This window comes from Camarhynchus parvulus, chromosome 5 (assembly GCF_901933205.1).
Source record: "Camarhynchus parvulus chromosome 5, STF_HiC, whole genome shotgun sequence".
Lineage (NCBI taxonomy): Eukaryota > Metazoa > Chordata > Aves > Passeriformes > Thraupidae > Camarhynchus > Camarhynchus parvulus.
Genome location: NC_044575.1, coordinates 22903779 through 22916928, shown reverse-complemented (window position 1 = coordinate 22916928; position 13150 = coordinate 22903779). Strand labels below are relative to the sequence as shown.

The 13150-nt window shown below is 40.9% G+C and overlaps 1 protein-coding gene across 1 annotated transcript in view; it reads left to right on the top strand.

The window, feature by feature from the left end:
• Nucleotides 1-13150, top strand: part of C5H11orf49 (chromosome 5 C11orf49 homolog) — a 79345-nt gene that overhangs the window by 53828 nt on the left and 12367 nt on the right. The window contains exon 4 of the mRNA XM_030948894.1: nt 10916-11000. Within this exon, the coding sequence (XP_030804754.1) occupies nt 10916-11000 (85 nt within the window). The remainder of the gene's footprint in view (nt 1-10915; nt 11001-13150) is intronic.

The window sequence follows — 13150 nt, the reverse complement described above, 5'->3', positions numbered from 1 at the left end:
CATGGTACATGGTCCAAGGAAGTTTATTTAGCTGTAAAATAGGTGGCATTTAAGTTAAACTTTGACAAAGCTGTACTATGTCCATAAAAAGCGTTCAGGATTAATGGAAAAGTGTAGAACTTTCTTAAAAAAACATGAAAAGGCTTTGTTTCATTTTTTAGAAATTAGTATCGATGTTAAATTTTTATTAAATAAGTATTTCTCCATGTGGAATACAGAGAAAATTAACATTTTTTCTCTCTCTTTTCAATCTAAAAAAATTACATTTTTTTGGACACACAGCTCACTAGAGTATTGTGAGTTAAAATCTAGAGACATTACAGAACCTTAGCCAAAAGCATACTCTTAAAAGGGGCAGTTGTATGCCTTGTTGTTTCAGGTTTCTCTTAGTGCATTCATTCTGTTCTGTATTCAGACCAGTTCTGTAGTAGTGGTCATTTACAATCATTAATCTAGCTCATTGATATTGTAATAGGCTCCAAGCATTCTCTGTGAAGCTTACATGCTCCACTGCATTTCCTTCTAAATAACTAATGATGACTTCTTCAGTCTTGTCATTAACCAGATTACCTTTCTCCAGCCAGTTGTCTTATAGATTTGCTTTGTTTGAGGTTCATTTTCTTTTTAAGTTTTCACACTCATAAAAGAGACTCAATATTGGTGTGTTTAAGAGCATTTTACATGACTGAACAACACTGCCCAAGCACAGGTCCAGATACCATATTTATTTTTATGAATAGAGACTTTAACTGTTGATTTGGAGGCTCCTAAAAACAATGCTCTTTTCCTTTCAGGCTGTTGTTTTAGGCACTATGTAACTTCTGAAAGAAAATTGGAGAAAACTAGCCCACAGTCTGGGTACTTGGGATTATACTGTATGTAAACCTCTAGTAAATATACTGTGCAGTAAAGTCAAAGAATGGCCAGGCCTGCTGGCGGCTTTCAGTTCTTGGAAGATGCATGTTTATGTCAGGTAGTCAAATGGTTCCAGGTGAACAAAAGTACACAGAGAAAGACGTTCTAGATCCCTCAGTGCTTTGTGGATCACAACCAGCTTCTTGAGTTTCAACCACAGTGAGTTGACTGCTTTGTGTAGTTCCATACTGGTGTCACCCTTGGTGGCATGTGGAATTCTCTGTTCTTTGCATGCCTGAACTTGTCTCCTTCACACTGGCTCAGATGAACTCTGATGAGTTTCAGAGAAGCAGTATCAGAGTGCCTGCTGTGATGACAGCTCTTGGTAAAAGTGCAGTTAACTGTTCAAAACTTTGCAGTGGATTAGTTAAGAGCTGATGTGGAGCAGAGTCAGAAAGACACACAAGGCTATCCCTAGTCATGATACGAATTATGCTGAAATTATTTGTCTCTCTTCCATTGGGTGCTTGTAGCAGCTGCACTGTTCTTTGAATGCTTCTTCTAAAGAAGTCACTAAAAGAGGAAAGTCCAAAACATTCCTGTTTTATTCATAGTTATGAAAAAACTGTTGACTGTTGCACCTCATGCTTTTACAGGCCACCTTGTGCCATATGAACTCGTATTTGAAATTACCTGATTCTATCAGAACTGGTTCATTAGAAACTTTCACTGATGTTTCCTGGAAAAAATGTCTAGAAAGAAACTGGAAATGATGAAAATCTTTAATCTTCCATTGCTACAGCAATCTCCAGCATTTCCACAGTTCATTGTGTGTCCTCATCCTCCACCTTCTCTTTCTTTTAGGTCACTGTCATAGCTTTCTTCTGCTCCCTGACTCTGTGTGCATGAGACAGATGAGCTGTCTGCCAGCCCCATTTCTTGGGGCTCCCATTGCAGAAAGGAAATACCAAACACTAATTGAAGACTGGCCATATTGTCACTAGTCCTAGTACATATCCGAGGGAGCATATGTAAGGTCCTGCATTGACTGAAATACAGCTGCATACCACCTGCCCATTTACTCTGCCCATCTCGTGATGTGTAGCCATGAATTCTTCAGTTGTTTTGAAGATCTTAAGCTTAATGACAACTTGTTTTCTTGAGTAGGGAGTAGGGGCTGATCCACATCTTGTCTAAAGATTACTGCTGCTGTTTGAGAGCTTGGGGGAATGTTGATGGTCCCCTTCAGTAAAGTGTTGCCGGCATTCCTGTACTTCACTATTAAGAGTGCTGTGGGTCCTGTTTCAAGTGGTTGAGCAGTCTGCCCCCCAGATGGCCAGAACTTCAACAGGAGTGTTTTCTCCTTATTGTTTACAAGACCAATTAGCTCTGGCATTGGATTGATTATTTTCTACACAAGTGACTGAAAACCTCTCAAAGTGAGGAAAAGTCAGCTGTTAAACAAGATAAAAGCAGGCTAAATCACCTATAGCTGGGAAGATCTGCTAGTTATGTCTTTAGTAACATTGGAGTGAAAGGAAAAAATAATTTCATGGTGGACACATACAAAAAATGTCTAATGTTATGACATTTCATTTATAAGTTACTTTCACTCTAAAATGGTGCCTTATTTCTAGTTTTCTAGCTTATTCATCTTAAAAGCCATTTATCTGTCTTGAGTTGTTTTGGTCTTGGTTTGCTATGCCTCTGAAACATGATAAATTCTCATACTGTAGTCCACAGAACTAGGCCTGTGTCCTTTATAGAAAGCTAAATGTCCTTAGAGATCACACTCAATGAGCTGAGCATATCTTTAGGATTATATGTGTTTTGGAATATGTATGGATTTATCTTTGTGAATGTTAAAGAACATTGCATGGAGAAAATTGGGTGTCCATTTAAGTCACCATCTGGTTCCTGTATTCAACTATGTACTGGAAAATTTAAACCAGACTCTTTTGTTTGTCATCTTCTATCTTCTTTTTCTGCTTCTGGAAATATTGCCAGAAGTTGTGGCTGCTTCTCCTTTCTTATTGTTTGCTGTTCTTGCACTTTAGGAACTCTGAATTCTTTAAGCCCAAAGTACATTCAAAGTCCCACTCTAGACTTAAAACAAGAAATTAAGAGTTGACATTGTCTTTAGTGTTGCATTAGGTACAGTGTTTAGGTTCCTAAAGGGAAAAGATCAAACTTCAGTCATGTTTCAGATTTTCTGTGGGTTCAGGAATATCACACTGTATCAGTTAAACTCTTTGAGTATTGGAATGTTTTTTCTACAACCATGAGAGCTGAAAACTTTCTCTATGTTTCTAATGAAAGTTTAAATTTTTCAGTTTGTGGATGTGCCATGTTAGCCACATAAGCACGCCAAATGATAGCCTTGGACTGTACCTTTGGCACAGCTCATGGTGCCCTGAGTAGCATTCACTCAAAGCTGAAGTAATGCTGCCACATGAAACACTTCATACTAAAGGGTAATTATGGGGCATTTGAAAGAGACTAGAGGATGATTAACATTTGTATAAACAGAAAGAATCTGGATTCTGGGGATGGAATTGGAGCAGTTCTGTATAAATTCATTTTCTGTTTTTGTTAATCTGGTGAGTGGTTTATTGATAAAAGGGCTCAAGATCTAAGTGCAGGAAAACAATCACACCATCTAGAAGATTTAACTCTTTTAAAAACTTTCAGCTTGCTCAAAGTAGGATGCTACAAGCTTTGCCCATAATGGACCTATTTCTCAGTTCATACGAACTGTCCTGTCTACCTCCAGAACAAATTACTTTGTTCTTCATATCAGCTGCAGCTGAATCTTTTCCTTCTTACCCAAGTACTTCAAAACTGGCTTTCTGCTCAATCACAGTGCTAATCCTCTCTCCTTGTTCTCTCTTGCAGCACTCCCACCACAAATCTTTTGAGGTCAGTCTGCTTAGCTCTCCACTATATTCGTCCTGAATCAGACATAGATTGTTCCAGGCAAATCTTACTAAATCTCTTTCACTCTTTGTTTTTTCACATCATAAACTGGCTGTTTTTATCTGTTGTCAACAGGAGTCACCTAAGTCTGCTTTTTGCAGTCATGTGCCTTTTGTAGAGTGCAAAACATCTTGTTTGTGAAGACTGCTCACCTGCAGCAGCTCCCTTCCCTTATGTCTGGCAGGATTTTGCTCATGTTCTCACAGGTTAGGAGAGGCAATCCAGGGTGCAGCCAGTTGCTGAAGGTACCTTTCTATCTGAGCCAAACTGTAGTTATTCTGTGCATTCTTCAGTTGGCCTGTCTGCTTCAGCTGTCATGTCATGTCAGACACAAAGGCTTCTGGGGTCCTTTCCTGAGAGTGTCCTGGGATCCAATATGGGAGGACCTAAACAGTATCAGTGGAAGTAATAGGTTTGTGAGTAACCTGAATTCATCTGCCTGCTTGTTTAGTAAGGATGCCAGAAGTTCTATCTTAAACGTGTCTGATACCAGAGTGTTCACAAACCATCCCAGCAGGCAGGGTGCAAGTACAGCAGGTAAAGCTGAATCTGCTTTTGATTAGGAGGATCTCTAATCTTAGGACATTGCCTTGCACATATCTTGGACTTTAAGGATTAAAATGTCTTAAGCAGGGAACTACTTAAGCCTATCTAACAGTTTTTCTCTGCTGAGGAGTGAATCTGCTGTCCTTATCCATCTCCTTCCCTCTTCCCTGCACCTGGCTGTGCTCTTCCACAGCTTGCTTTGCATGACCTTTCATCACATATTTCTGAGCGCCAGTGCAATTCACTAACCCAGGGAAAAAGTTGACTTTTCTCAGCGAGAGGCGTGCCGAGTGGCAGAGCTGGTATGAGGGGTGGTTCAGAGCCATGTGGCCACCAGCAAGTGATGGGAAAGGAGAAGGAGGAGTCAGCCTGTCCCTTTCAGCAGGAGTAAAAGTTTAGTTTGGCTTAGGTGCATGTTGAACTTCATCATCAGGAAGACAGAGTGAATGCATCCAGTTGTTAAAATCAGAAAATACATGCTAGTAATCTATAAAATGTATAAAATATAGAAATAATATATGCCAGACATTGGTGCAAAGCCACAGTACTAAAAGCTACTTATGCTCGACGCCATGTAAACAACAGGTTCTTATGTTGATCCATTATACCATTTTACCATTAGATTTTACCATTATCTATTCACTAGAAAATCTCCCTTTAAAAAAATATTTTTTTATCTAACCTGGCATCAATCCTTGCCTTTTAGAACATTTTCCTATTGCTTAGAAGTAACAAGTGGGTCTCTCTCAGTTGTCTTCTGATGTTCCTACACACTTTGGGCTATGATTTAATGATTGTAGAAGCTGGCTGTACAATTCAAGAGCAAAATGAATCCTGCTGTACATGTCTTACATGAATATGCTCAGTCTTATCCATGGATTAATTTCCCTAGAATTCTTGGCTTTTTGATTGTTATTAGCAGTAGATGTATGGAGGAAATTAGGCCACAGGTATCCGATGAACAAGGCACAGGCAGGGCTTAGCCTACTAGCCAGATGATACTTGTGAAGTTGCAGTATTATCAATGCTCATGTTTATGTTCACTTTTTTGTAAAATTGTAGTTCCTGTAGACAGCATGAGAACTTGTAGACTTTTATTTCTGGGGGCTTTTGGGTTTTTTGTTATTTTCTACAATGTTGCAATCCTTCATGGATATAGAGAAAATCCTAAATATGTGGTACTTGCAGCAGAAACACTAAAAAACTAAAGGCCAGCAAAGACTCTTCCAACTCTTAAAAAAAAAATAGGCTGTTCTCTGTTATATTTGCAGGAGACTGATTTACAGCTCCATGCCTTTATGACTCTTGAATGACTTCATGACTGTGGTAGAAAAACAACCTGTGGAAATTGTGTGTCCTACCATAATTCAAAGGGGACAGCTACATTGCTCAGGGCTCCAGTCTGCTTGGATACTGGTTGTACATAAAAAATTATGGGAATAGGGAACTTTAATGTATATTCATCAAGGCAATCCTTGTGTTTCTGGGAAGCAAATAATGTGACTTTTTGGGGCAGATTTCATACACCAGCTGCAGTAAGTATTCTCCTATTGCTTTGGGCATTTTTATAGCTGTCACAATGTTGTGACAACGTTGTAGATAGCTACTTCTTGTGTTGAAAGCAGCCTAGATACAGCAGCAATGACTGCAATTCAGGCTAAGTCCTAAATATTTATTGGCTTCCTGGGTAGATTTTACAGCCTTCACTGGGCTGCAGGCTTCTATGTCTAGGCTGCTGTCACTATGGAAGATAACTGGTTTTAAGATAATTCAGGTGTGTCTACACTTCACACACAACACTGACAGCAGCATTAACACATCATTTAGTATTCCTGGAGTTTGCATCACTCCAGGTGTGAGTGAGGTTGTGTTCAATCTGTTAGCCACATACAAACCAGAAACAGCTTTAATATGTGCTTTAAAAGCCAGGGAAGTATAAAACAGCTGCCTCCATGTTTCTCAAGGTAGGCCATTTTTATCCAGAAAATGGTACCTTCTTAGACTGTACCACATGGACAAAATTCTTTCTCCTCTATATCTCTGAAACATGAGAAACAGTCTGCCTCAGGCACTAAAAGACAATAAACTACTCACAGGACAATCTAATCATTAGAAAAGGGTTAGGATTTTGCTGGTGGCATGGTCTCAGTACCAGTACAAGCTAGGCAAGAATTTGAAGTCTAGTAGAGCAAAAATTATGCTGAGCTCTCAAACTATTTCCTGTTAAGCTCCTTCTTAGTGAGCTGTTGTTTTAAATTGACTTTGGAATTTGTTATTAGCTATTTTTTAGTAGAAGAGTGAAGTGTTAGTTCAGCTGTAAATGAACATGATTAACATGGAGACTGCAATCTCCATCCTTAAACATATGGTTATGAGCAAGTTTGTTCTACTGCAAGGGCATGGTAGAGTGTGTGTATCTCACTGCCCTGTGCTGTGGGGTCAGATTTAAACACTCCATGATTTGCTTCATTTGTTACTGGAATTTGAGATGCAGTAATTTGTGGTAACAACCAAAGTGGCAGTTGTGGATTCTAGTTTTCACTCATTCTGACTGGTACCTTCCTTCTTTTCTTTCTTTCTTCATCATGCAACATTGAGCTCTATTTACTCAGCTGTGGCCTGGAGACAGGAAGGAGCAACGTGGTCATGCACCAAAACTGCCCTTGTTTATTCCCAGCAGCTCTTGGCAAACAATGTGGTACATGGGCAAATGTAATTTTCTGCATGGTCTTCACTGACCTTGCTGTAGGACATAGGAAAACAGTGATCACAGCAAACTGAAGACACCTCCTAAGGTCTGTGGTGATCCCACTTCCTGTATAAAAGGTACCCAACTATAGCCTGAAAAATTGGTATGATTTGTTGGTCAGGCGCCTGGGGTGTCTACAGGCTGAGTTGTGTTATAGCCTAAAAAAGTCTGCCTGTGTGCTTCACTGAATAATTTGGTGCCATTTTCCCAGGCATTAGAAACAAAGTGTTTCTTTAGAGCAGTAACTTCTCTGCGCCACTTCAACTTTATGGGCAGTTTCTAGTGGCAATGGACCATTTGCCCAAAGGTTGAAACTGTAATTAATTCCACTTTTATTGACAACAAACTTCATTCTCTAACAGGCTGGTTTGGAGTGGATCTCTGCCACCCTTTCCCAAATTCTTTCTGCTTAGACTTCTGCTTTTATTCTATACTGTTTTGTTGTTTTATCGTAGAGGTGAAAGGATGATGCTGTGATTTGGTAAGAAGACAGAGAAGAAAAAGACAGCATGAATTATTATAAGTTTTTCAACTATGTTATTTCTGCCAAGTGAGAGATCTCTATTTATGCCTCAAAACTAATGCTCTCTTAGTGCCTAGTTACCTTCTCAAGCTGCTTTTGTCTCTCAGTCAGACAGGGACTGAGAAAAAAGTGCAACTTCCTTTGGAAACCTCATTCTTAAAAAAACTCCTTTACCTTCAGGGAGAAAAGAGACTAAAACCCAAAATTATTGAAAAGGGCCCTAGCTGATTAAAGCAGGCAGATTATCCTCCTAGAGCCTGTCTGTTCTGAATGCAGGAAGGATGCTTTGTATACTGCTGGACACCACACTGTGGAAATCTAAAGGGGATCAAAGCAGAGGAACAGATATAACTGGGCTAAGCAGTGAAAGAAGTAGAGGGTAAGCTAAACAGATTTAACTTAAGATAAATGTAGTTATCTGTTAAGTAGATTGAATAAGATACAGTATGAAGAAAGGGTTATTATAATGGTCTGTTGAGAAATGAAAGAAAAAATAATAACAGGCAAGAGGTGTAAGGATACATAAATAGGAATTTTAATTTAAGCAAATTAAAAATAGAAATTGAGTATTGCATAAAGTTTCTAATTGGTGTGATTACTTCAGACCAACATCTAGACTTTTTAGCAAAGATCAAAAATTTATTGTCCGGCATTATTCAAAGCTAGATTTAGAATTCCTTGAAGAGTAAGAGGTCCATACTATCCTGTTCACTTATGAGAAAGGGTCTGTTTCAACAAGAGCTTTTATTTACCCCATGTTCTCTGTTTTCATGTAACCTGCTTCCTGTGCTGGGCCTGTGGAAAATCACAGAATGGGTCACTGACCACAGTGGGTCATTTGGTCCAACCTTCCTGCTTGAGCAAGTTCATCCTAGAGCACATGACACAGGATTGCATCCAGATGGTTCTTGAGTATCTCCAGTGAGAGAGACTCCACAACCTTGCTGGACAACCTAGTTCATGGTCACTCCTCCAGTAAAGAAGTTCTTCCACATATCCATGTGGAAATTCCTGTGCATCTGTTTCTGCCTATTGCTTCTCATCCTACTGCTTGGCACCATCAGAAAGAGCCTGGCTCCATCCTCTTGACACTCTTCCTTCAGATACTGACAGATATTGATGAGGTCCCCTCTCACTTGTCTCTTCTCAAGGTGAGCAGGCCCAAATCACTCAGCCTGTGCTTGTAAGAGAGATTCTGCAGACCCTTAACCCTTGTAACCCTCCACTGGACCTGCTCCAGGAGCTCCATGTCTCTCTTGTCTTGAGGATCTCAGAACTGGACACAGTGCTTCCCATGTGGCCTCACCAGGGCTGAGTAGAGGGGCAGGATCACCTCCCTGGACCTGCTGGCAGTGCTCTTCCTAGTACACCCCAGGATACCATTTGCTTTCTTGGCCACAGGGGCACTGCTGGCTCAGGGATAGCTTGTTGTCCATCAGAACCCCCAGGTCCTTCTCCACAGAGTTGCTTTCCAGCAAGTCAGCCCTCAGCCTGTGCTGGTGCATGGGGTTGTTCTTTCCCAGGTGCAGGACCCTGCACTTGCCTTTGTTAAATTTCAGTTGGTTCCTCTCTTCCCATCTCTTCAACCTGTTGAGGTCTTTCTGAATGGCAGCCCAGGTGGCCAAGAAGGCCAATGGCATCCTGGCCTGTATCAGCAGTAGTGTGGCCAGCAGGACCAGGGCAGTGATTGACCCCCTGTACTTGGCTCTGGTGAGGCCACACCTTGAATCCCGTGTCCAGTTTTGGGCCCCTCACTGCAAGAAAGACATTGAGGTGCTGGTGTGTGTCCAGAGAAGGGCAGTGGAGCTGGTGAAGGGTCTGGAGCACAGATTTTAGGAGAAATAGCTGAGGGAGCTGGTGTTGTTTAGCCTGGAGAAAAAGAGGCTCAGGGGAAAACTTACTGCTCTCTACATTTACCTGAAAAGAGGTTGTAGAGAGATATAGGGGTCAGTCTCTCCTTCCAAGTTACAAGGTTAGAGAAAATGGTCTCCAGTTGCACCAGGGAAAGTTTAGATTGGATATTAGGAAAAATTTCTTCCCTGAAAGTGTGGTCAAGCATTGGAATGCCTCCCCCTGCCCTCTTCCCTCCCAGGGAAGTGATGGAATCACCATCCTTGGAAGTGGTCAAAAAACATGTAGATGTGATGCTTAGGGGTGTGGTTCAATGGTGGACTTGGCAGTGTTGGTTAATAGTTGGACCTTGCTGATTCTGTGATTCTAAGTTGTGGCTATCATCTGAAACAAGGTTAATTATTTGGATAAGAGCCTAATGAAGACTAATGTGTTTGTGGCAAAAGAACATGTGCTCTGTACCTCAGTCCTGCTGCCAGTGCCCTTGAGATCCCCTCCCTGACTACTGCTTGGCTCTACTTCCACCTCTGGCTCTTTCTTCCATACTTTGCATTCTTCTGTCTATAGAAGTACTGCAAAATTGCTGCTGTTCAGCTAGTCTTCTTCTGAGCTCCAGTCCACAGCCTTTTGGACCGTGAACATACAATCATGTAGGGCTTTTTGACATCAGGATGTTTCCATTCCCTTGGGATCCCTAAGCTTCCCCAAGAGTCACCTCTTTTAGACTCCTTCTGCTGAGCCACAGAGTTCCTTCTTGACCAGTCTTTCACAAAGCTGCTCTCTAAAACATGAATCATTTGATTGGTTTTCTTGTGTGTTTTGGATCTTTGTTCTGTGCTTCCTATAATACAGTGACCAGATTTGTGCACATTATTCCAAAAGAGACCATCCAGCTGCCTTACTGAATGCCAAAGTAATAACGTCTGTGGTTTATACTCTGTAGCCTTCCATACACAACCCAAAAACCTTGTTTGCCTTTGTTACTCCTGCCAGATGTTCTGTGGATGATTTTCAAGTGTATTGTGGGGAATGTCACCATGCCAGTGAATTTCAGCAAATTTAAGCAACTTTGAAATTATTCCTTTTTCCACATGGTTATATTCAATTTAAACCAAACTGTGTTCACACTTGAAACTGCCCTGTTTTGGTTATCCCTTTTTCACACTGAATCACTCACTACCTGTTACAGCCTGTACAATAGGATTTTCCCTTCACTAGGCCTCTTTCAGATGCTGCTGGAACTCCATCTAAAGAGCCCAGGCCTGAAAGTCTAGGGAACACTTATACTGTCTTTAATACTCAGACTACTTGAATTGGGAGTAAAGGGAATATAAGGCTTTTTTCCTAGAGAGGAAGCAAGGGGAGGGAACAGTCTATAAAAGAATTACAATGTTCTCACCTCTCTTTTCCTGCAGATTTGCTGACAGCACAGGAATACCACTGCCTGCTGCAGTTGCTCTGCCCTGACTTCCCAATGGAACTCACTCAAAAAGCAGCAAGGTGGGTCCTCATTCTCTCTTTAGAGGCAAGATTAATCCTACATGCATGGACTTAGGAGCTAGACCTGTGGGTAAAGGTAGGAACAGGGACCTTCAGCTTTTAAAGTTTTGGGGAAAAGAGACACCATCTTTTGAGGTTAAGAACAGGGTGTTTCTCTAACAATGTGAAAGAGTATATATTTACGATATACAAAGACTGAAATATCAATGCTGTTGGCTCTGTGTTCAGATAAGTTGCAGATAAAAGAATGTTAGCCAATATGTTTTTAACTGACATGTTTTTTAAACTCAATTTCAAATACTGTTTACCATTCTAAAATGTGTTCCCCCTTGCCCCAGCTTCTATGGTTGATCACATTTAAACACACTAACCTCTGAAAGATTGCCAGTGTTTTAAAGTATGTTTGGTAAGAACATGGCTGCTAATCTGTTTGAAATTTTATTTTAATCTAGACGAGGCAAAAAGCAGATAGCTGGCTCAGGGCATTGATAATGCGATATGTAGTATTTTACTGATGGTGCTTGCTGATTCCAGTCCAGCCCAGGCAGCTGATTATTAACTATCTGATATGGAAAATGTAATAAGGTACACACATCTGTTCAGTTGCTTGTCCCCCAGTGCCAGACTAAGAAAGAACACTAGCCCTGTAGCAGAGATACATCTGCTGCTTCCTTTCATGGAGGTACACAAGCACCAGTCCCATGTGCTGGTGTGTATTTCATAGGGCTCCAGCTGAACGGAGCAAGGATTTGTGATGGTGCATGCAATGAAGGAGACTTCAGCATATCTACACATGTTGTGATGTTTGTGTCAAGGAATTCAGTCCACAAGGCTGCTGTAAACTAGAGGCCCCATTCAGGGGCCTGCTGCACTGTTGTACATGTGTTGTAGAGACAGACAAGCTGGCTTTGGGAGCAGGTGTTGGAGAGATATGAGATCTCTGTCAGAGGCACACAGGCTCAGGTGGGGGTGACCTTACTCCTGCTTTTGGCTGGCTAGAGATTTACTTGTACATTGCTAGCTCTGTAACAAGTTAATCTAATTGAACAATTTTAATAAAACTTGTCATATTTCCAAACCATTTTTTTCTTTGCTTACTACTGTTGCTCTTGTCGTTTTTCTGGTCTACACTTCCCATTGTCCTCCATGGTCTCTGCCTGTTAGAAGGGTGAGCTTTGCAGACTTTCTTACAGCACCAGTTGACCTAGTCTTTGCAAAACATGAGTGTCACATGCAAACCTGGAGACATTGTTCCTTCTTCAGTCTGCTGCTAATTTTCTTCTAAAAAGAATTAAATGAAGTAGCAGCAGGAGTCGCCAGAACATTCAGTGATACAGGCAGGACCTGCATTGATAGTGCTGGGAAGAGGGCAGTCATAGCTGTAGCCTGAGTGCTGCGTGACTGAGATGATCTCCCAGCACAGTGCAGTCCACTCATACAGGAGCTGTTGCTATGCTCTGATAACAAACAATAGGACTAAGATCAGGATATGTCAGAACATTAGAATGAAGGCTACAACAATAGAGGTTTTATTCACGTGACATCAGAGAGCTCTATTTTCCTGTTCCTAGTGCAGAAGCCATACCCAAAAAATGAACTAGGATATCTGTCTCTGAGATTTCTTGGATTTTTTTTTAAATGGTTATAGCCATTAGCAGATTAAAGACTTTAATCTACAGAGATACCTTTGATCTTCAGAGACACCTTTTGGCTTTCTGAATCTTGAAATCGCAGGACAGAAAATAAAGGAATTTTTTTCTGGTTTATTGTCATGATTTTAAGATCTGTACCTGAGCACTGATTTTTGTATTGTAAGAGAAACACAAGGAACTCACTGCCCACATTTGAGCAGTGACAGCCCAGTAGTTCAGAGCTCCTATGCTGTTTTATTTGGTGTGTGAGCTCATGTTGCACTGATCAGTACTAATGGAGCTGGGGCTTGCAGTTCAGTACTCGTGTTATTAAAAGATTGCCTAAGAGTGCAGACTGTTCTTTATGTTTTGCTTATTTTTGCCTCCATGTGTCAGTAAATAAACCAAGTCTCTGAAAACTCATTTGAGCCAGCCTGGCTTTAAGACAGATAGTGTCTTTAATGGTAGCAGAAAATGGTAAAAGTCCTTTCAACTTGCCTGGTCTAGAGTTTGTCCTGG